Source organism: Ornithodoros turicata, chromosome 1 (assembly GCF_037126465.1).
Source record: "Ornithodoros turicata isolate Travis chromosome 1, ASM3712646v1, whole genome shotgun sequence".
In the NCBI taxonomy this organism is placed as follows: domain Eukaryota; kingdom Metazoa; phylum Arthropoda; class Arachnida; order Ixodida; family Argasidae; genus Ornithodoros; species Ornithodoros turicata.
Genome location: NC_088201.1, coordinates 164,075,568 through 164,100,392, shown reverse-complemented (window position 1 = coordinate 164,100,392; position 24,825 = coordinate 164,075,568). Strand labels below are relative to the sequence as shown.

Genomic DNA, 24,825 nt, shown 5'->3' with positions numbered 1-24,825 from the left:
AGAAGAGCACGTACTTTGGGAGAACGTCCTTGTACATTCCAGTCTGAACCTTACAGAAATTCTAATATCCCATTGTCGCAGTACAGTAAATGATCTGAGTGAGGAGCTCACCGCAGCTACTATTACATCCCAAATTTTGGATAATCTCCATAAGGAGTTGGACGATTTTATTCAAAAGAAAAGGAATCACTTAAACGTAAGGAAACATAAGAAGTTATCCCGCGGTGATATCCGCCGAATGACACCTCAACGACTGCGCCTCCCACCGCAAATCCCGTAGATACAGGGCCCAGCCCCCAACCGACAACCATTATTCCAGATGCAAGTCACATAAAAAATAATGTCGTGAATTTATCATCCGCAACCCTCACTGACCACGAACTCTCGCTTCGTAATCGGGGACCGTCCATCTGTCCAAACAGTGACCTGTACAACGAATATGAGCTTCATTTGGATTTCAGGCTTTTTTTTCTCTCTTTATAATTCACTTGCTTGCGCTGTGGCATTGATGAGTGCTCAGTCACCCTCTCAAGTGTATATCGCTCGCTGAGCGACCCCTGGTTTGCCAATTCCGAACGATGCGCAGCTACCCAGAGCTGACGAGCCGCCAACACGGCGAAACACGTGTCCTCTGGTGCTGTCGCATCGTTCCATTAGTATCTGTTTCTCTACGTGCAGCCATAGAAGCCACCTTAATCTGTAAGTTTGAATTTCAAACACCTCTAGCGTCATTTACTTGCTTCTTTAATGGCTTTTTTTCTCTTTATAATTCACTGGCTTGCACTGTGGCATTGAGGAGTGCTCAGTCGCCCTCCCAGGTGTATATCGCTCGCTGAGCGACCCCTGGTTTGCCAATTCCGAACGATGCGCAGCTATCCAGAGCTGATGGGCCGCCAACACAGCGAAACACGTGTCCTCTGGTGCTGTCGCATCGTTCCATCAGTATCTGTTTCTCTACGTGCAGCCATAGAAGCCATCTTAGTCTGTAAGTTTGAATTTCGAACACGTCTAGCGTCATTTACTTGTTTCTTTAATGGCTTTTTTTTCTCTTTATAATTCACTGGCTTGCACTGTGGCATTGAGGAGTGCTCAGTCACCCTCCCAGGTGTATATCGCTCGCTGAGCGAACCCTGGTTTGCCAATTCCGAACGATGCGCAGCTATCCAGAGCCGACGAGCCGCAAACACGGCGAAACACGTGTTCTCTGGTGCTGTCGCATCGTTTCATGAGTATATATATATATATATATATATATAGGAAATATTTTTGTGACGTGCACTTATCTGTCTCTCTACCGTATCACACCGGGTATGACCCTGCCAACCCGACGAAATTGAACATTGATCTTCCCATATCACATCAGGTTATCAGGGACCCAAATAACGGCTTATTGTTTATATCAGGATTTCCTGGTGTCGTTTTCCGACAGGGTTAAGGCACATTAGCCAAATATTAGTTGGCTGACACAACAATGTACAACTGACAAACATTCGACTGTGTGTCATTATGAACATCAGAACATTTCTACCTAGTCAATGGATTCTTATATGTCACTTGAAATATATTAGGGTAAGGTGGTCTATGTTGAAGGCAGTTGAACTAATTTGTTAATAGCAGTCAGAATAATCGCCTAAATTGTTCTATAATTTGTTAACTAAATGCCCAAACCATTGAGCAATGATCCACAAATTACTGTGCTGCTAAACCAGATATTTATTTCGAACGAGCTAAAAATGACAGGCTACATATTTTCATCAACTTACCCCACCTTATGAGTAAGCTGAGGATATTAAAAATTAATGCCCGGTTTAAATTTTGTCTTTTGTTTTGGGGTTTTTGGGTCAGGTAACGAGTAGTGCACATGGAAACACAGGGCAGTAAGGCAGCATCATAACAAGGAGGTCATATTTTATTAGACGGGGAGCAGAAGTGAGCAAATTGGAAGTCCACGCTGGTGAAAATTACAGATGGAACAAAAAAAGTCCCCTCTTATCTCGACCACATCTGCAATACAGCGTCTGACGCCTTTCTAAAAAGCCACGTGCAGAACGTCAACATGTTACTTCAAAGCCCAGACAACGACAGTGTTCACCTTGGTGTCACAAAAGAGAGAAAAAAATATTGCTAAGAAAGTGCCACGCGAAAAACCCAAACTGTCCTAAACTTTCCCCAGCCTTCAAGTAGCCCCACTTTACCCTATACGATGTGTATGCCACAAAAATGTAGGAGTATCAACTGCATTGGGCGCCGACCTCAGTACCTATTCAAATTTGTTGGTAACCTGTTTTGAATTATTGCTTTTGAGCACCTCGAGAGTAGGCCTACGGGAATTGAAGATGCACCATGAGGGATTATAAGCACCATGAGTTAATATTTCAGTGTAATCTCCACAAGTTCGACAATGTGTGCTGTGATAATCTGGACATTACTATCTATCCAATGTCCAGCACATGATAAGCTTTCTCTACCATTATTGTCTAGCCATACTGCTGCACAAACGTAAAATGCTTGCGCTTCTGACTTTTGTAGTGTTCTAGAGCTTTTAAACTTATTTCCGGTAAAATGTTTCTTGCGTGAGTGATTGCCGTGTTAGTTTCATACGTATAATAGACATCTTTGCTATTGTACGCGGGCACAGGAAAGCTGCTAAATGTTCTCTCTGTACTGCCTAGAGGATGTATGATCCGGGACTCCACAAGGAAAATTGAGGTATAACTGTGGCACAAATTTAGAAAGTATGCCTAACACATGCCTAGGAGCACGTTCTGTCTGGTCTATAAAATGTCTGAAGTTGCGCTAGAGTAAGATGTTGGATGTCTCGGGTTAGACGTCCAGTGGCGTAAACCTTAGCTTTGCTAGAGGAATATTACAGGACGCCCACTGGACACTAATGGCATTAGGAGATGTCGAGTAGACATACCACTCGTCTAAATGTAGATATCCACGTTTTGCTACATGGAACTGGACAGACTGAAATACGACGGATATCCCTGGCGCAGTAGTTTAGAGCTCATCAATGTGTTAACCAGGGACATTCCTTTCTCCTACATACCCTACTGTGAGGGATATACGAAAGTAGAATTTCCAAAAATCTTACCACGAAGCTTTCCGTCGAAACTCGTGTTCTCTATCGCGTCACCAGGTCTGGGCATGAGGAAACATCCCAATTCGCCGAAGCTGGCTCTGATATTTTTACGCAGCTGCCTGACTTCACCTGGGGCTGAGGGGTCATCTCCAAGGTAAGAATCAAGTAGCGCTTTTCCTCCTTCCAGACCAAATGGCTGCTCTCTGGGATATTGCCAGTCCCGAACCAGAAACAGGAGCTTCTGGAACGCCTCTTTTCCCCGGCCCCCTTTGCTTTGAGCCATGCTAGCATACTCCGCAAATAGCTGAAAAAAGAAATCGATTACAGACTGTTGACTAGGAACAAGTAAACACCCTTGCTATTATTTTATATTTATTCCATGACTTTGTTAAACCGTCGTAGCGCAGCCTAACCTTTTCCTCGTTTTTTGAATAATAAACATATACCCCATGGTTTTGTTTTCTTGCTTTGCTCCTTTTCGTCATAACTCCACAAGACATCCGTGTCATTCACCCCAGATACTCGTTGGCCCCAGGCATGGTCTTTCTCTTACACAAATACATGAATTATTATTCTTGTTATTTTTTTGTGCACGATCGTGACGTATCGGCGCTGCGTTCATACCTGATGGAAATATTCGAGCTTCTTTCTGGAAACAACACAACGCAACACCATACCGGTCATCCGTGTGAGGAGCTGCCGAAAGTTTACGAATCAGTTCGACGGATACTCCAGGTGTGATAAAAATATAGCAGTTGACGCACTTTTATGAACACAGTTCCTTGTTCTGGTGTTCTTCATGTAACAGATCTGAATATGATGAAAGGAGGAAGTCACTGAAAAGATTATCCAACTGTAGTACTCGAACCCACATCTTCGGGATTACCGGTTCAGGGCAGTGTTGCCAGGTCGCTTAGGCGGAAATTCAGGAAGTCGGCGTCAGAAAATACAGTAGAATTCAGTAGATGTACTAAAAACAAGGGCAAACGCTCCACGGCGACCTAACTAGTTGTCTATATGACAAATAAACACGAACTATCACGATACATAGGCGATAGAATAAGTAAAATATACTTCTAATTTGGTGTACACCGTGAAGACGTGACTGCACATCGTCATTCGATCACGTACTCTCGCTCATACATATTCATTATATTTTCGTTCTTATATTTTATCGTTCATAAATTATATTTCCGTTTTTATATTCGTTCGTCATATTCGTTATGGCAGTTCTTGTCTCCTATCAGCCGCTTCGTGTGCAGCAGCCCAGTGATACTTTCTGTTGAAAGCTGTTCATGAGGTTCACCTAAGAAAATATCCGTTCCACGCACGCGCTCGAATGCGTCAAGCAGAGGGTTTACAGCGAAACTTCTTAACGACGGAAACATAAGCTCGTCGGAACTTGTCTTCATGTTTGCTATGTTACCGGGTGTCCTGTGGAGTATGCATGATTCTGCAATGTATTCGCTATAAATTGTTTTACTTGGGCAGCTGCTCGCTTTTTTAAAGGTGACTGCCTGTAGATGCCACATAACGCGTAGACAGCTCACTATGTCAAAAGTACATCATTTCCTCGCTCGTTCGCGGACTACGATGCAACCAGACAGTGCCAGCGAACGTGAATAGGAGTTCGCTACGCAAAACCACACTTCAGGCAAAAATTCAGTAGATTTAAGCATGTTTTGATCTTTTTTCAGTATTTCACTACACCAACTCGAAGTCCAGTAGATCTACTGAAATTTCAGTAGACCTGGCAACACTGGTTCAGGTCTCTACCAACTGGCCTAAGCTAACACAGCTCTCCAGCGACTTCGACGGGTGCATCATCTGAAGGGACAAACCAACCACTCTCTCTCTCATTCATCCTCCTTTCACTCTTACATGTTTTCTCCCTCATACACATATTGAGACGACGGGATCAACGCAAGCGCCATCTGTTGAACATGATGGCAGTTGATGTTCTGAAGCTGGAACACATAGAACGGACAAATACAAACAAAGCCTCAATTGTTCAGAAATTAATGATCAAAGAAGGAAGTCACTGAACAGGTTATCCAGCTGTAGGCCACGAACCCATACCTTCTGGATTACCGCACTTGAGGCTTTGTATGTACCTGTCCTTTCTGTATGCTCCACCTCGGAACATCGATTGCCATTATGTGAATATGTATCTGTTTTTTTCTGTTTTGGGAAAGACCAGTCGGTAGCGTTCTTACTCGCTGGGCTCAAGACTGAAGATACGACACCGGCAGACGAAGGGCGGGGTGCGGGGGGGAGGGGGGGGCACACATCGGTCTAGGAGCGTGCGTCGGAGTTTTCCGGCGCACATTAATGAAGTGACCCTGTGATGTGAAAACAACAACAGTAACCACTTGTTCCGAGATGACGAATGGGGAGCGAATCGCAACAGTGTACGAACCATCGAAGTGAACCGACTCATCAGCCTAGCAAATATGCGTTCAGTTTTTTCGATGGTTCAGCGTAGATCTCAGAGCTTTGCGAGGAACAACAAGACTGCTTGCGAGTAGCAACCTGCTGCTAATAAGTTCCAAATACTTAGTTAACTTCCACAAGCGATATCCACGGACATCCACACTCCCCCCACCCACCGTCCGGGTTTTGGGAACATGTTTTGTGAAAGTATCCTTGAAGTAAAGTTTTTCTACCCTTTTTACTGTTTTTGTACCTTCGAAGGAGCACTGAGGTGACCCCCATTTGTTTTTATTATTGTCTGCGGTGTGAGACTGCAAGGAATAGAACTAGCTTCTGCAAAAAAATGACTGGCAGGTGACGAACATATCAGTTCCTCAGACTTTTTAAACACGCACACACACACACACACACACAAAATCCTGCACTGGCGGAAAGAGCGTATCAGGAGTAAGAGAAGGAGGAGGGGACGTTGTAACGTAGCCGATTCTCCTCGCACGTGACTCGTGACGTGACCTGTGCAGCTCACGTGAGTTAAAGAAGTGCGTGATTCGATAAGAATGAATCAAAGAAGAAAGACACGGAGCCGTTCCGACGTCACTCGAGGAGTGTGCAAGCCGGCTGCTTTCTCCAACTGCCTCTGTAAGTTGCATTTCGCAGTGACAATACACCGCACCGCGAAAATATTTTGCATCGTGGCTCGTGATGGACAGCTCGACAAATGAAACGCGGCTTCGAGGCACGTTAAGTATTACTTCATTGCTTCTTTAAGATTACACTTCTGGTAGTTACTTAATCTTACCATTGAGCTTCTGGTGCAGCTTTGTCATCACGCTTGCATGTGTTTGGCAAGTCCTCAGCGTACTACCAATGTGAAAGGCCGTTTGAATCTTCTTGGGGAGTATGTCCGATTCCTTTGCGGGATGTTAGTGAAAGAAACGGTACGTTTGGCCAAACGCGTTCACTTCGAACGACACGGCGAAGCCGGCGCCTCTAATCGCCGACGCGTGTTCTCTTGCGGACTCTCGCCCCTCCACTGTGCTGAGCCCCCATCAGAATGCACTGCGTCGTCTTTGCAGATCACTTTCACAATCACACAAGTCGAAGTTGCCCCACTGGTTGGGAGTCGAGGGGGACAGCCCCACTGGGGGGACAGTCGAATTTACCGCCTCCACTATTTTTCGGCACTCCGGTAGCTGTCTCCATTGCTCGAAGCTGGAGTTTGGGGACTTTTTGACTGTTTGAGACGCCCTGTCCTCTCGTTGTCGTTTTATTCGATCCTGATCATATTTTCGTGTTTTTGTTTCATGCATGCCGACATTGCAACTTTCCACGTTTAAAAAAAATAAGGTTGCTGTAGTTGCACCCAATCTGGTAGAATATCTCAAGCGTGTTCCAACAACACATCGATCGGCGTCGTATCTTCGCGCGTTCATGAGACAGACTGGCCGCAAAGTACGCGTGCCCCTATATTTCCTGCTCTCTAACAATCCCGCTTATACCCACAGAATGCGTCAGCCGCCGCAGTGACTTTGTTAGCTAGAATCTTACATGTACCAGCTATCTAGATTGAACCGGTTCGTTGCTATCCGTTCATTACTCACAGACTTATTCCATCGTGAAATTCGGCGTAATTTCGTTGCGTCGTAAATTTTGACGTGGTTACCAAACATACATTGCAGACGTTTTCACTTAAACAAAATGAGACCTTTCGAGAAACAGAATCACATCACAGCAGGCTTTCTTAAGACAGCATAGACACTATCCGCATGCGTTAGAAGCAAAACTGTAATTACACCGAAGTTGGTAGAAAATAATCTTGAAATCACCCACATACGTCACTCGTACCCACCTTCAGGTGCTCCAAATCGGATTGAGTTATTTGTTTGCTGAGGTTGTACACTTGTACAGAACTCAACAGCATGCTCATTGAGAAAATTGTGACATTTCCTTCCAGCGTGGACGTGTTGTCGAATGCACCTTCCGTGTCCATCAGAATGACTGCCACGATCCCGTATTGTGGCGTCTTCACCTTGAACACTTTTCCCCACAGCTGAATACCAGTTGTCTCTCTTTTGCTGCCGTACTTCCAAGAAAAGCCCGTCAAGGTTATATTCTCCTTGTCCATCCAATCTGATTGGTTCGACGACGTCTCTAGGTGCTCTAGATACCTGTCACATCATAGCAAAGAAGTAAGCACACAGTGGTGTAAGAAACGTAAGCTCAACTCTGTCATACAGGTTTTGATACAATCAATGTATGTCAGTAGATTGTATCATACGATATCTCCAAAGATAACCTTCACCCTTTCTTACTGTTTTGTTTTCGAGATTGAACATGCAGCTCTCCGATATCTTGGGCCGAGGAAAATTGTGACTCTTAGCAAACAGGTTCGTTCCGTCTGCACGGAGAAGTGTAAGCCAAGTATGAAGAAGTTACAGATTCTGTACTACGTATTTCCACGTTTAACTGATATACATGGTTGTACTATCGTACAATATTGCGGACGACCAATGCTAAGTATTAACCACCAGCTTGAAAATATACGGGATGCCTCCAACAGGTTCAACAATGCTTTCAGAAAAAAGAAGAAAAGAAAGAAAGAGTTCTACATCGTGCCCAATAAAACCTGCTGCACACTGACGCCATTCAGATAGCGTGAGTCAAGGAATTTTGGTATTGTCGGTGTATTGTGCGTGTGTATTTGGAGCATTGTCTATATGTATGTAATAATTATTTATAGATTTAGCTATATTATTATTATTAGATGAAAAAGTATTTCCTCCCGCGGTCCAGAAGCAAATGTAATTTACTTGGTGACAATATAATGCCGACAATTTCAGAGGACGCACTGTCGAAATCGTGAAAGGGAGCCCTCAAGAGGATCGCATTGTATGTTTTTCTAAGGACGGTAGTGGGCTTCCTATTTTACCAGGTTCATGCGTTACCTTGCGTGAGCTTGAACAGTACAATGTAGCAGCGGCATCGCGCACTCACTGGAATCCGCACGATTTGAAATTCCCGGGCACAGAAACATACGTGCGGTCTGATGAGACAGCGCTGTGATGGTACGAGGGCTTCCTCACTCATCGCGCGGCCACGCTAAGCCAGGCAAAGGCTTCTCGGCCTCCTGTTGCTTGCCATCTTCGTTCCCACGCGACTACCCAAGAGTGAACGTCATGCGAGCTCACGCAGCGGCACTCTAGTTTTCTCCTCCATGTGGATCTGCACACACTGGAAGCATTGGCGGCACAATACGGATCGCTTTGAAAATACAGCAATCTCGAGCGAAAGATCCTTCACGAGAGCTGTTTGGAGTAAAATGCACCTGCTAACTACACTTCTTTATTTCAATTAGGTTAGAAAGCAAACTCTCGCCCTCTGAAGAAATTTTGTGTCGTGCTTTACGTTGTGGTCGAGCACCACGAAGCTTTCTACACAAGCCCCTGGATGGCGCTTCAGCAAGTGTCTCAACCACTGATCTCTATCTATAAAGGCTGGATGGCGCATGGGAGAGGGGCTCGCGGGGGAGAGGCGTGCATTCGGGCCGCCATGTTGGGAGGCCCTAAAGCGCAGTGTGCGCCCATAGAAAACAATGGGAGGCAACGGAGATTGTGAGTATTTATAGCGCTGCAGGCGTTGATCGTTGCTTGTCATCACACAATTTTGTAAGGTGCCAGTATACTGATGTATCCTAACAGTGTTTCACAGGTGTCCTGCCGTTCGATTCTTAATTACGTTATGTTTTGCATTCCGAAACTAGACCGTCACAGCAGTGCAGCGCTGGGGATTGTACTACAGTACGTTTCCCAGCCAATATTTCAACAAGAAACGATGTGAGGTTAACAACCACCATGTATGTAATATCCCGTGCTGCGTTCTGGACAAAAATTGTTCCATAAAGAACGGTCCGGGAAAGGATATACTCGCATGGCAGAAAGAGATCGTTCTGTAGAATCACAGCCGTTGTTTTAGCCGTGTATCTGTTTCGTATGATTTATATCAAGCACCGCCGCAGAAAGTGTCTTTTAGTGGATGACTGCAGTGCTTTGCCTCGCAAATATGGACACACCGAAGCAGCCCAAATACGTTGTGAGCGTGATATAATTGCTTCACGCAATTAGAACACGCTCGTTAGGACAGTTAATCAGGTAGTGATGTAAGCTTAATCAATTAAGTTACTTAAAAGTGGTAACACCTCCTTGAGACACAAGATTTACCTCTTTTTGAAGTACAGCCCTTCTATGTTTGTTTGTTTCTTCCTTCATTTGTTCTGATTATTTGCAGGCGCGGTTGTGCCAAACTGAATGTCCTTCTCGAGTACTCACATGCTTTTGCTGAATACAACTGCAGCGTGAGCAAAGCTGCTTAGGAACGGGGGCCTGCTATCCAGTGCTGACTTTGTCATGCTTGTTATGTGGAGCACGTTCGAAAAAAATGCAGCTGCACATCTGAAACTCCAATGAGTATCATCATCATCTAAAAGAGCGTCGTAGCACCGTTGTGAGACCAGACACGCTTACTGAATATATTCTATGGCACCTTCCGCAGTTTGCACAATTTTGTTCAGCTTCGAAGTCTCTGATAGGAACCAGTTTGCATTAACTGTGACTCCCATCTTACATTTTGATGTGCAAGGGCCTTCTTGCACTACACACGTATGGTCTGCAACAGGATAATTGCAGCAGGACGATTTGGAGCTTGAAACAGTTGTGATTTTGTCATTTTGGCCCTCGTGTACCCCGTCTGTGAAACGTAAACAAAAAAAATCTAACACGATATGCTTTTGTAAAGAAGGTCACTGATGGTGAGTAAAGAGAATATATAAGTTCAAGTTTATTCAACATTTTATATCATACATTATATTATTCAACATTTTATATCAAGTTTATACAACATCAAGTTTATTCAAGTTATTTCTTGCACTTATGCGTTTCAGGATACAATGAACGTGCAGGGAGGTCACAAAAGACTACATTTATTGTTTTATGACCTTGCTACAATGACAGTATATATTTTAGGAATGACAATGGACAGGTACTCTCTCTAAATTTGTAGCACTCAATTTTAGGTTAGAATGAGCAATGAATAACAACTTCCCTCCTGGTATTTTCTTATATATGATGAATTTTGAATTTAATGTGATCAAATATGTGTTAATATAATAATATATATAAGAATATAATATGTGATAAATGAATGTGATCAACAGTAGATGTAAACAACACCAGTAGCCAGAGAAGTGCATTCTCAAGAAATAATATGCATATATGTGCATGCCTATTAACTGAAACAATTATCACGGTTCTCACGGTTTTAATTTCTGAGAGTGTACTGTAGAGACGGCTTAGATCTACAACAGTTAATACAAGGTATTATATACTGTGAATACATTTAAAAATCCCATGTGACACATACTTTCTGGAGGTGCTGTGGTAGTCAAATCTCCACTATGAAAGCTATCATCCCAATCACCAGAAAAGGAGTATTCCATATGGTCAGTTCTTGCGCCTGAAACGAATCTGCTCAGATCAGACTGATTTTGTAAAACATGCTCAGCAAATGGTATCTGATTTCGAAAAAAGAAATTACCCATTTGAACTCATCCATGACTCGTTTGCCAAATCATCTAGCCTATCCAGGGAGTCCTTATTCACCCCAAAACGCAAAGAGGACTTAAGTAATGTAGTTTTATCCACCACATATCATAAATCACTTGTCAATACGAATTCCATTCTTAGACGCCACCTCAATATATTACATGCTGACGAGCAATTAAAGGAAATTTTTCCCACTCCCCCATTAGTAGCATTCCGTAGATCGAAAAATTTGCGTGACATCCTCACGTCATCATGCACGATGAAGCGCTCGCCGGGTTGTTATCCCTGTGGTAGTACACGGTGCCAGACCTGTAAATTTATCGCGCCGTCCACCATTGCCCGTAGCACTTTGGGTGACTTCTGTTTGAAAATTCGTCATTCACTCCACTGTAATTCACCCAATATTTGTTACTTGATATTCTGCTGCAAGTGCAATTCACAATACATCGGTGAAACCTCCAACACAATGAGACAAAGATTTTATGGCCACAAATTTGATATCCTAAATGCCCGCCAAACTCCTGTCGCCATTCACTTCAATCAACCTAATCACGATTTTGAAACTGATTTGAAAATTATATTGCTAGAATCTGGGTTCCGCACCGACATTAAACGTAAGAATAGAGAGTCCTACTTAATTTCGCAATTCAAGTGTCTCACACCAAATGGTCTGAATCTTAGTCCTGGCTCGTTATATCCGCTTATGTAAATTTAGTAGCTATATATCTATATTTATTTGTGCACAATTCTTGAATCCCCACTTTCAGTCATCGTCTGGTACTCCGTTAGATAATCCGTAACCTTCCCTTTTGTCTATTCTGGGCCACTCGTTTCCCATACTCCTGACCCCCCTTCCGCGAAACTGGGTTGGCGAGCCTTTTTGTTCACAACAACACCTTTTACTGTTCTTAAACGGTTAGAGGTCACCTATCCGTCTGCCCAGCTATTCATTGTACACAGACATGTGGCACCATATCTCCTTTCCTCTTCCCTTTCTTTGTACAGCAGTGTATATGTCTATACTATATATACTTATGTGTGTCACCACTTCACTTTGTACCTGAGGAAGCGTGGACCTCCACGCGAAAGCTTGTACAAATTAAACTTAAACAAAAAATCTTCAGTGTCGGCTTCTGTATTTTGTTTGGGTGAAGGAGCCTAAAGTGTAAGGTGTGTTTCTGATGTGAACATGTAAGAAAATATGCAAAACTGAGAGAGGCTAACCACAGTGCGTGCACTGAGGTTGTTCCTTCCTGTAAAGTAGAAACCAGTGGATGAGGAACGTGATACTTACCTGTACACCCAGCCGTATCACACTACACAGATTATTCACTGGGTAGCCCTCATGACGAAACCTGTATTGAGAGACCACTTTTGCATTAAAAACTGCTTCAAATAGCACGACACGCTACAAATTATTGCTATCGTAACAAGCTGACGATACAGCTCAGACAAAGGCGTTATTCAAGTCGCGCCACACCACCGTTACGTAGGATTCTTTGTCACAAATCAAACCAAGGCACAAAACAATACCAATACATGAAAAAAGGTGACAATCGTGGTCTCATTATGACGTAATACCGAACTTGTGCGTGAAGGTAATTCAAAGAAATGAATGTGGCACTTGCTTCCGCAGAGAACACCGTGTACCATGCTAGCAATGCATGCAAAAAAGCGCTCGAGTGCTCGCACATATATTGATGACAACACTACCTGTGTAGTGTAACGTGTTCTTTCAAGCATATTATGCACTCAAATTGTATTTGCCGCCGGGTAAAATGCAAGTGTGCTCGATTGAACGTCGGAAGAGCGATCAAGCAACCTGCATCCAGTGCTCGTTTTGGGCAAAAAAACACTTCATAATGGTCAACTAAATATACAGAATGGACGCCTATTTATTCCTTGATGAAGAGTGACTCACCTGTATAAATTTAGGCCCTGTAACATTGCCAGTACGGTTGGTACGACCGTAATTGCAAGAAGTTGCCATGATCGCTGCGGCGGCTGTTGTGGGCACCGTAAGATGGCGGCCGGTTTCTTCACGCTCGCGCTCCCTATCCGCGATCCAGCCTTTTACAATCGAGATCAGTGGTCTCAACCTTGGCCTACGATAAGAGGGGCGTTGCTTCAAAGATAAAAAGGCAGGGTGCGACAGGGGAAGGGATCTTTTTCCGGGAGATGCTTGCCCTGGCGCGGTACACGTTGTGGCAGAGAAGGTGAATAAACCATGTTGTTGCATTGAAGTTCTGTGTGTGCCGCTTGTTCCTTTGCGCGCGAAACGGACGGGCTGACGCCCCGAGGTTGTGGGAACGTAGGTTTCCACAACTGGCGCCCAACGTTTGGGGTCCGAGCTCGTCTGTTCCGTGCCGGGGAACACGCGGCACGGTTTGTACTTTGCGCAGTTTTCAGTTGTCTTAGTTTGTAGTTTATTGCTGTTGTTTCTTTGTGTGTTCTTGCGTGTGTTTGTGTTTTCTTTGAGTTTTTTTCAGCTCCCACCCGGTGGACGAGCCCTCGGAGCTGATGGCTGACAAGGCGAAGGTGCCCTCACCGCAGTCAGACGCCATCGCAACGGCAGAACTCCTGTCACGCATGACGGAGTTGTGCTCGTTGGTGGTTCAACGCCTGGATGCCGGGTCGGTTCCACCGCCCCAGGCACAAGCGCCTCTACGACTCAACTTACCGGTGCCTACCTTCTCAGGTTACACCGATAAGAAGTCTGTTGCCGATTTCCTGGATGACCTCACCGCCTATCAGACGGGTATGGGAATTTCGGATGAAGTCCTAATCCAACGCATCCTGCAGGTTGCTTTGGTCGGAGACGCCGCCCGCTGGCTCCGGTTGCCATCGGAGTTTACGTCCTTGCAGGACTTCCAGGAGCGGTTCAAAAACGAATTTCTTCCCCCGGATTACGAATACCGTGTCCTAGAGTAATTGCATAAGCGTACTCAACATCCTGAGGAAACCTTATCTGAATTCGTTCGGGCATTGCAGGATCTGTACATCAGAGCAGATCCCACTGCTACGGAAGAGCAGCGCGTCGCACGGGCGATCCGTCAGTGCCACCCGCGCTTCCGGCCCTACTTAAGAGCCCATCGCTTTGAAACCCTTGAGGCGTTGGCCCAGGAGGCTCGTTCAATACAAGGCGACCTCCTGGCAGAGCTTGAATATCGGCCCCCTCCGCTCCCGGAGCTAGCGTTGGAACCGCGCTGCGCGTGGTCCGGAGGAGCCGCCTCGCTCGAACGCCTGCATGCAACAGGTTTGGGTGACAACCCCCGTAATTCATACAATGCGGAGTCATCCCACCGAGCCCTAGATCCGTTCCTCTATGACCAGAGGACGATCCCCGCAGGAACGAGCCTTGACAGACCCGTCCCGCCCCGAAGTCGCGGTCAACCTGGCCTTTCAGCTAGCGAAACCCCACGGCAGCGGGAGCGGCACCATCCTGCGCCCCCGCAGCCACGAGCGCCGAACGGCTGTTGGAATTGCGGCAGCCCTGACCATTTTCGTCGGGAATGCCCGCGACAAAGACCGAACACCCGTAATGTGCCATCGGGAAACGGTCGCAGCCGGCGTCCATGAATGCTCGCTCAACGACGTCGGCAAGTTGCGAAGAAAGCGAGCAGACGGTTACTATCCGTGGCCTTGATCAGTCAAAAACTAGCTTTGCAAGCGGTAAGATAACGCAAAGAGATGCTTTGGCTCCTCTTGCTTTTTCTGTCCGAGATTACATCGAGGATAAGGAACCAAACATCGCCGTTCGAATTTTGGGCAAAGATTGCATCGCCCTTATCGACACGGGAGCTACGCTTTCCCTTATCGGGGATAGTGTTTACGAGCATTGCATATCACGGCACGTGGAATTGCAATCCACAGATGTCACTCTTCGTCTTGCTTCCAACGACGCCGTTCCAGCACAGGCCGCAGTTGTGCTCTGGATACGTTTGGATGGGAGACGACGAAAGCAGCACTTCGTGCACCTTGCTGCCCTGGCAGTTCCTGTTATCCTGGGCAGAGACTTCATCATCCGGCAGAAGTTGGTGCTGGACCTGCCCAATGGAGGATACATGTACCACGGCTCGTCGGGATTTTTCCGCTTCGCCGCAGCACGGGAACACTGCACAGCACAGCAGGCTGTGGCAGCGTCCGTTGAAACGTCTGGTCTGCCGACTGTCTTGGGGTCATTCCATGGTCCTAAGGAGCAACGCCGTCAGCTTGAACAAGTACTGCGGCAGTTTGACGGAATCTCTACCGAAAAACCGGGTAAGTCGTCTGTGTTACAGCATAGCATAGACACCGGTAACGCTAGGCCCTGGCGTTGTAATCCGAGACCATTGAGTGTGCATAAGCGTGCTTTATTAGACGCTGCTCTTGACGAAATGCTCCAAACCGGTGCAGTTCAAAGGTCTCAGAGCCCTTGGGCATTTCCTGTTGTTCTGGCTCCGAAACGAGATGGTACGGCTAGGTTATGCGTCTACTACCGTCGACTTAACGCAGTAACTGTGAGGGATTCTTACCCCTTCCCGTCCATTGAGTCAATCTTGTATTCCCTGGGCAATGCAACTGTGTTTTCAACGCTTGATTGTAGTAGAGGATTTTTGCAAATCCAAGTTGCCCCGGAGGATGTCCCAAAAACAGCCTTTACGTGCCATAGAGGTTTGTTTGAATTTCTACGAATGCCTTTCGGACTGTCTAATTCACCCGCCAGTTTCCAGCGGTTGATGGATACAGTGTTGGGAGATGCGAAGTACAATTTCGCAATGGCATACATGGATGATGTCGTAGTGTTTTCTAGAAATTTTCAGGAACACTTGGAACACCTATCAATCGTTCTTGCAAGGATGAATGAAGCGGGCATAACGATCAACCCCCGCAAGGTGCAGCTGGCATCGTCTAAGATCAGCCTTCTCGGCTTTCTGGTGGACGGAGGTACCATCCGTCCTAACGACGACAAGCTAAAGGCGATCACGGAGTTTCCGGTTCCCGGTAACGTCAAAGCCTTGCAGCGCTTCCTAGGTATGGTTGGTTTCTACAGACAATTCATTCCTAATTGTGCCGAGCTAGCGCAGCCGCTTAACCAGTTGTTGCGCAAGGACACGCGCTGGAATTGGGGAGAAGAGCAGGAACGATCATTTCGAGCTCTATCACAAGCAATCGCTGATACGGCTAGGCTTTATCTGCCCGACCTTAACAGACCATTTGTTGTGCAAACAGATGCAAGCGATTATGGTGTTGGCGCAGTTCTCTTGCAGGAGCATGACGCTGCTCTTTGTCCAGTGGCTTTTGCAAGCCGCACACTGAATCCGGCAGAACGGAACTACTCCGTGACGGAAAAGGAGTGCTTGGCGATCATCTTCGCTTTCAGGAAGTTCGACCTCTACCTGGACGGCAGTACCTTCACTGTCCAGACGGACCACCAGGCACTTTCTTGGCTGCAGCGGCTCCATAACCCGTCTGGACGACTTGTCAGGTGGGCCCTGACGCTACAAGGCTACTCCTTCAACGTGGAGTACCGGCGGGGCTCAACGAACGTGGTAGCAGACGCGCTGTCCCGCGCGCCTCTACCGGAGGGGAAAGAGGAAGGCACCGAGGCGCCTTCTCAACTTCTGGCAGCAGCACAGGTGGCACGAGACGTATCTTCGTCTTGGGGCACGGTCGTGAGCAGAGAGCAGCTCCTAGACGCTCAGAGAGCGGACGGCCTTTGTCAGCGGGTGTCGCAGTGGATAGCTGAGCAAGACTCTGCGGACACCGGAACGACTGACGGACGGCACGACTCCTATCTGCTGGGCGAGGATGGCATCCTGTTCAGATACATACCCCAGGCGGATGAGGACGACGGCTCATCCCCGTCCAGAGTCGTGGTGCCACGGAAGTTGCGTAAGTCTTTCATACGTTACTTTCATGACTCTGCCTTGGCAGGTCACAGCAGCGGCAGGAAAACTTATGAAAAGTTGTGTCGTGTTGCGACATGGCCAGGAATGAGGCAGGATGTAACAAAGTATGTTCGTACTTGTCCCGTATGCCAGAGAGCAAAACCTCGTGGTGGTTTACCCCCTGGGCGCTTACAGCCTGTTCAGAGCAATAGACCCTGGCAGATAGTTGCTTGTGATGTGATGGGACCATTTCCCCGTAGTCCTAGAGGTAACCAGTATCTGTTCGTGGTTACTGATCATTTCACGAAATGGGTTGAGCTGTTTCCTCTCAGGACACTGACTTCCCAGAGAGTGTGGGAAAAACTACTCGACACCTTTTGCCGGTTCGGGTTTCCCGCACAGCTGATCACCGACAACGCAACCTACTTTACAAGTAAGGTGTTCTCACATTCTTGCGCTGTCTTAAGCATTCAGCATAAGAAGACTTCCCCGTATCACCCTCAGGCTAACATTACCGAACGTGTTAATCGGAACCTGAAAATGATGTTGGTTGCTTTTACTAGCCAGCACCACCGTGATTGGGATCTTCGCCTGGCTGAACTGGCGTTCGCTACGCGGACGACTGTCAATATGTCTACAGGATTCACCCCGGCGTTCCTGAACTTGGGACGAGAGGCCCCTTTTCCAGTGGAGAATGCTCTGGGCCTCCGGGATGGTGCTACCCGGCCTCCTTATTCAAGGTTTGCTCAGGACCTCCGGAGTCGACTGGACGATGCAGCCCGGACGGCTCGGGAGAACCTGGACGTCGCAAGGATGGACCAGGCTCGCCAGTACAACCGTGGACGTCGGAACCTCACCTACAGCGTCGGTGACCTCGTCCTTCGACGGACTCACCCGCTAAGTGATGCGTCACGAGGCTTTGCAGCTTCACTCGCAGATAGGTGGGATGGCCCCTTCGAGGTAAGTGCGTGCTCCTCCGGCCTCACTTACAGGCTTCGTCGCTGCGACACCGGCGAAGAGACTGGGCCAATTCACATCTCGGACCTGAAGTCTTACCACCTCCGAGACCCGGACGGAGAGGAGCCCGATTTGCAACCTGCCTCCCTCCAGGACCCGGATCCCGTTCCCGGACCTGCGTCCAGTCGCTACGACTTGCGTCCCCGCAGGCGGCGCAAGTAGTCGCCACTATCTCCATCGCTAAGCATAGTGCTTGTGATTTAGTGCTTTAGTAGTGTGATTTCTGTTGCACAGTTTTCCGCTATTTTTCCTAGGGAGTGCCCTTCGGGCGCTTACGGCTTAGGGATACCCCCTTTACCGTGTTCCCGTCTCTCTCGCAGTTTCAATGCCACGTTCCGCTCTACCTCCACACCGCCCGGTTTCCCGGTCCCGTTCACGCGGAGACCCAGCACGGAATTCTGGACCCCCGGACCGCACAGCCCGCTCCTCACTTCAACACCGCTCCGTGGCCACCTGGACGGTCGTGGCCAATGGCCTGCCTGTGGCATGGACGTCACGGTCCCGCTGGAACAGCCAGCCCCGGCCGCTGCGGGGAGAGGACCCGTCACGGACTCCTGCCCCGTTCAGGGGTCTCACACTAACAGACAGGCACCCCTCGGACCCCCTCCAACCTCTGACCGCCGAGGAGAGGCGGATTCTCTGTCCGCAATGTCAAGTACCCGAGGTGCACAGGGGGACCCACCGCAGAGGCGCCCTGCACCAAGCCCGCCTCGAAGCAACCCGCACAGTGTCCGACGTTGCCACCGCCATCACTACATTACGTCGCCTTCGTCCCGAACTGCTGGTGGAGTCCGCACCTGCCAGGCAGCCCACAACACAACCGGTTCCTCCGGTACCCGACGACGCCATTCTCGACATCACCGACGATCTGAGGGCCCTTTAAGGGGGGAGGAGTGTGGTCGAGCACCACGAAGCTTTCTACACAAGCCCCTGGATGGCGCTTCAGCAAGTGTCTCAACCTTGGCCTCCGATAAGAGGGGCGTTGCTTCAAAGATAAAAAGGCAGGGTGCGACAGGGGAAGGGATCTTTTTCCGGGAGATGCTTGCCCTGGCGCGGTACACGTTGTGGCAGAGAAGGTGAATAAACCATGTTGTTGCATTGAAGTTCTGTGTGTGCCGCTTGTTCCTTTGCGCGCGGAACGGACGGGCTGACGCCCCGAGGTTGTGGGAACGTAGGTTTCCACAACGTGCATTCCATTCCATTGCCTACACTACCAACCTTCCCGCAATGCGCACTCTCCGGGTGTGTTAATTAGCTGTCCTATCTCTCTCTCTCTCTCTCTCTCTCTCTCAAACTTGCTTGGTCCCTGGACAAATCGAAGGGTCTGTCCTCAAAGCTCTCTTGACCTTTTTTGGACACCATAAGACTTTGATCGTGATTGTGAAGGGTCTCATTATTTAATTCCCCACATCACCGCCAGCAATGGGGTAGAGTATCCTCCATGGCGATGAAACTCCCCGTTCATCATCTCAAAATGAAGTTGTTTATGTGTCGGTGTGAGTGAATGATGTTCACCCTTACAGACTGGCTCGGCGATTACTCAGTTGTTACGCACGATCGTTCTTGTGCGAAGTTTATCTTTCTTTCTCTTCCGAGCATTTCATTGGAAGCAGCTGACGAGATGCTTGCTGTGCGCCCTCTTCAATTTTCGTACTAACATTTGTTTCCTAAATTGAATTAGCAAATGTATATGTACTTGAAGGTGATTAATCAATTAGGCAAATATACGATGTGACTCGCGCAATGTGACTGTCCACACTCAGCTACCAAGAGAATTCACGTACGATAACAGTTTCTCAGAAAGCCTGGTTCAACATACATGGAGCACCGTGAAACTTCGGGATACCGTTAAAGCGACCATGAAATGATTTTCGCGAATTCAGATTACTCTGCCAGGAACATGACGATCACTCACTATCATACACACATCGACTTCTAGCCGTATTCGACGCACAGGGAGCGCGGCTACCGCACAAAGATACCGGGGCGTGACCGCCGGATACATCCCTTCGAAGTGGGCCTACGGCATCAACGTGCAGTCCTTTCAGCAAATGGACCATTTCTCGGTGCGCGTCTGCGCATGCCCAGGCGGCCACCGCCATGTTTGTTGACATGAAAGCATCATGACTAATTGTGTACGGTTTATGCTGTGATGCAACTTGGCGAAGCTTTTTTTCGCAATGCCTGTAATGTGTTGCGTCGTGGACTGCCGAAACATTCAAGGCAATGTCGGTGTACGATTGTTCCGCTTCCCACAGGAAAAGCACCACCAAAAGAAGTACGGCAAGCGGAAGCGGTACGAGCGTCAGAATGATATTTGGCATGAAAACATGGCATGCCACGAATATGCCTTAAAAGGTGTACTTCGGAACGATCGATGAAAAAATTTCTGCACATCCTGGTTGGTGCACAACAGCTACAGTATACCTGGGTGATTCCATCTCAACTCAGGCAAGGTGGTCCGGACACCATCAGTGATTTTTATTGAAAAAATATATGTGTAGCCTGACTCACATTGAGAATGGAACAGCAAGTATTTTTTCTCTAGTTTTCATAGTTCTTGAGAAACAAAAGTCCGAAAGAATATGGCAGATTCAACGCGCTTTCAGGCATAGTGATTTTGGCGTTCAATATCTTTCCAACGAACGCGTTCACGGCTTTGAATTTTTTTCCCTCGCACTGTCAGCTATGTTGTATTCTAGTGCTTGGGTTTAGTTTCGGCTGGGATTTTGTTATTTTGCAGCTAAAAATACGCAAATTTGGTGGCGATGACGAAAATCGCTCATATTCTTGCGGCTATTGCGGCACTTGTGTATATGCCAGTTAAACAAAAAAGGTATCGCCGTGTAGCGGAGACTGAGCTCCATAATTCGATATAAAATTCAAGAGCCTAGGCCATGTTGCTCTCACGCATGGAGGCGTCTAAACATGTGACATATGAAAAAAATGCGGTTTTTGAGCGCTCATATCTAAAAAAAGCCACCTCGAAAATTCTTCAAACTTCGTAGGCACATGCTTCTGTACATGATATTTGAGTGCACAGAAAATCGAAGGTGTTTTCTTTGCACAATAAAAGTTAGAGCGTACCAAAGTCTCAGTGTCCGACTGTGGTGCGTGTAATGACCATGCAAGCGCTGCGAGAAGTTAACTGGTCGATATTCACGTTTTTCTTGTGACCGCCGCCCGTGCTGTTTGTGCTGCTATTTGAGAACCCAAAGGGTCGAATATTTTCCCCAGGACGTCGAATGCAGCACAACGGCTGCACAAGGACACTATATAGAGAAGTGCAGATTGAGTGTATCTGTCACTGTTCGCGCGGTACGTGCATGCAAGTTCGATGTTTACATCCAACACTCTAGACCATGCCGGTAAAGATGAGTCACTATTTATTTACATTTGATTGATTACATCAGCAGTTGTGGCAAAGATAATCAGACTCGCGCACGTTACAATAATGTTCAGGCGTCAGAACGTTTGTCGTCAATGCATCGCCCAGCGAAGATACACGGGTGAAGTTCCTTTGAAAATGTATCTTCTGTCTGTGCCTGTTCATGTAGCTCGCGCAGTAGACACGGTCTTTGCTTAATTTCATGTTCACGGCGAAGATACAGACGGCAAAGCGACGGCGAGTCGAAACAGTGTCAAAACACATCTGTTAGAAACGAAATCACTGCTGGCTAGAGGAATCACTCACTCTCGCAGTGACTCCAAACTAACATGGGTTTTCTACCTGAAGCCGGATACGGCTCCAGTGCGGGTGGCGCTAATCCTGTTACTCTCCTCGCTGTTCATTAGCAGCGGCGGCGGCTCCTGTCACGGCAAAGTACTCGCCGACAGACACAGAAATCGTTGTCTATGCTTCTATGCTAACTGAAGGACGTCTCCTTTGGTAGACTACAGGTACCACGGTCCGCTGTCTCAAGAAAAACTCTAATATCGACCAGTGAACTTGTCGCAGCGTCATGGTCATTACAGGCGCCACAGTCTCACACTGAATTTTGGCGCGCTGCAACTTTTATTGTGCAAGGAAAAAACCTTCGAGTTTCTGTACACTGAAGTTATATATACGGAAGCATGTGCCTACGAAGTTTGAAGAATTTTCGAGGTGGGGTTTTTTAGATATGAGCGCTCAAAAACCGCATTTTTTCAAATGTCACGTGTTGTAGACGCCTCCATGCGTGACAGCAACCTGGCGTAGACCCCTAAATTGGATACCAAATTATAGAGCTCAGTCTCCGCTACATGGAGATGCCTTTCTCGTTTCACTGGCATGTGCACAAGTGCCTCAATAGCCGCGAGAATACGAGCGATTTTCGTCGTCGTCACATAATAACAAAATCACCGCCGAAACTGAACCCAAGCACTAGTAGCCAACATAGCTGACAGTGCGTGAAAAAAAATTCAAAGCCGTGACCGCGTTCGTTAGACAGATATTGAACGCCAAAATCGCTATGCTTCAAAGTGCCCCGGACCTGCCATATTCTTCCGTATTTTTTTTTTTTCAGGAACAACGGAAAGTAGAGAAAAAAACACAGGCTGTTCCCTTGTCAATCTGAGCCAGGCTACACCATATATTTTTTCAATAAAAAAACTGATGGTGCCCGGACCACCTTGCCTGAGTTGAGATGGAATCACCCACCTGCCATCAACTCTGTTTCTTTCTCGTGTGACGAATCATGTCTCAAATAAGCGAGCAATCAAACCGAAACAGGAATGTGGAGAGGAGTCTCAAAGACTTTCCCTTCCAAAGAGGCCAACGCGTTACGTCACCCTGCATGAAGCCGACAACCCAAACGGAAGAAAACTTCCCATGGTGTTCCTGGGGATATCCTTTCCCGGAAATTGGGATCTCCCTGGGAGACAGACATTTTTTCGACGGACGTCCTCCACATCTCCGAGTGGCCACGATTTGGACTTCCCACAAATATCCGTCGTTTGTCCTCACAGGAAGTTACGCGGCGATACCCGGACGTTGCACGGACTTACTTGCGTACGTGCTCAAGGCCCTGCATTTTCTCATTATTATTCATACTGCTTTATTGAGTTGCCGCGTAAGTGGACAGATTCTTACTAGGCCCGTAGGCATTTTTCCCGCCATTTTGTTTCGGGTTAGGCCACTGTTTCGTTGCTCCTTTTCGTTTGTTTCTTGTATTTCCGCCACGGACAATGATCACGAAGTTTTAAAAAACAACAATAAAGACGTACATATAGAATCTCTTAGAACCATGAAGATCACTTAGAAAGGCAGTGGCATACATTTCCAAAGCGAAAACAGATACTATATAATGCTGGTCTCGTGATCTTCCACAAATTCGAGAGTCCAGTTTGCCTGCGAGTCAGTATACCACGCCGGTCGTAGCCGCTGCGTTACGTTCCCGGAACAAAACAATGAACGAAGATTGTGGTTCAGATCCTCCGACACAGATGGAAAGAAACAACGGTCATCTGTTACTCTGAGAGTGAAAAAACAGCGCAAGAATGACATGACTAATGATCGGTGACGTCGGCCGAGCAGAGAAAGGTAGAAGTGCTTCCATAGACGTTCGGCGGGAGCCAGACTTTTTCAAATTTCGAAAGTCGTTTTTACGATTCCACATTTGTTTTCAATACAATATATCACATATTATATATTTCACATATATTTACAACTATTTCATATTTCAGAGATATATATCACAACTATATTCAGTTCGTGTAAATGATTGTGGAAATACCGAAAGCTTGAAATCCATTTGGTTCCGAAGTCGCCCTTTAACAAGTTATCGTGTGGCTCGTTCGGGTGTATCACGTGTTGTGTGCTTCCACTGGAGGAGGCTATGCCATTCAAAACAAATGTTATCCTGTTACATCCTCATAAAATGCCAGCTATACCCACGTGGTGCTAATTTGTCATCGTTTGCTTCGTCGTCTTCCCATCATGTCGTCTCTCGCCGGCAGGAGCGACGCGTACATGGAAATAGTTCATTGTGGACGACCTGGAACACGCACCCCGCGGGACGACGTTGGTGCATGGTTTCCGTTTGGACAACAACGACGTCGTATATCTGCCGTCGAAACCGGTAGAAATATGGCGAAGCGCAAGTTGTCAGCGATGCAGGAAGAAAGAGATCATGTGACACACACAGCGTCTGTAGGAATCGTTCCGTACGTGCTCCGGTAATCATGCTGACAAATAAGCCTAACAATTACACTTCTGGTAGGATTTCGTGTCAGTGAGTAGACACGATCTTAGCTCCAGGTCAAGTTAAAACATATCGCACGGCGGAGTTTGCACGTTTCCTTGCAAATCTTGCAGTCTACTGGCAAGAGACCGCCTGCGTATCGGCAACATCCTCTGCGTATGATGTCACGGGCAGCTCACCTCGCTGGCGTGTCGTAGCAGCCGCCATTTACGCCGTGGTTAATACAGAATATTTTTGTAATTTGGACGGTTTTCAACGTCATATTCCACACGGTGAATGCGATAGTACACAGGAACAAATCGAAACTTATCGTAGGCTTGTCAAATACCGTTTCATGGGCCCTTTAAAGATGCTCAGAGCGATGGGGTTGCAGAGCGTACGTGTCTCGCGACGTCAGACCAGGAATTATCGTCATTGGAAGGTATACTGCGGATGTGAAAATAGGCGCGGATCTAATATTCACCTCACTTCAAATGGGTGTAGTGGTCAGCTAATGTGCCGCTTACAGTTCGCGGTCGCCGACACACTATATCCATACGCGAGAACAACAGTACATCAGGGATGGTCAGTATTTGGATACACTGTAATTAAACCAGTACATCAAATACAGACTGGAAAAGTTTATTGGTAATTATACTTGA

General features: G+C 47.1%; 2 protein-coding genes across 3 annotated transcripts in view; one reads left to right on the top strand and one right to left on the bottom strand.

Moving 5' to 3' along the window:
• Positions 1-7,657, bottom strand: part of LOC135372367 (atlastin-2-like) — a 64,398-nt gene extending 56,741 nt beyond the window's left edge. For both annotated transcript variants that reach the window (XM_064605994.1, XM_064605995.1), the window contains exons 1-2: positions 7,368-7,657; positions 3,098-3,389 (exon numbers count right to left, since the gene is read on the bottom strand). In XM_064605994.1, the coding sequence (XP_064462064.1) occupies positions 3,098-3,389; positions 7,368-7,643 (568 nt within the window). In that variant the 5' untranslated portion in view covers positions 7,644-7,657. The remainder of the gene's footprint in view (positions 1-3,097; positions 3,390-7,367) is intronic.
• A 5,627-nt stretch (positions 7,658-13,284) lies between these two features.
• Positions 13,285-24,825, top strand: part of LOC135372362 (uncharacterized) — a 218,150-nt gene continuing 206,609 nt past the window's right edge. The window contains exons 1-2 of the mRNA XM_064605990.1: positions 13,285-13,331; positions 18,323-19,078. Coding sequence (XP_064462060.1) covers positions 13,294-13,331; positions 18,323-19,078 — 794 coding nt within the window. The 5' untranslated portion in view covers positions 13,285-13,293. The remainder of the gene's footprint in view (positions 13,332-18,322; positions 19,079-24,825) is intronic.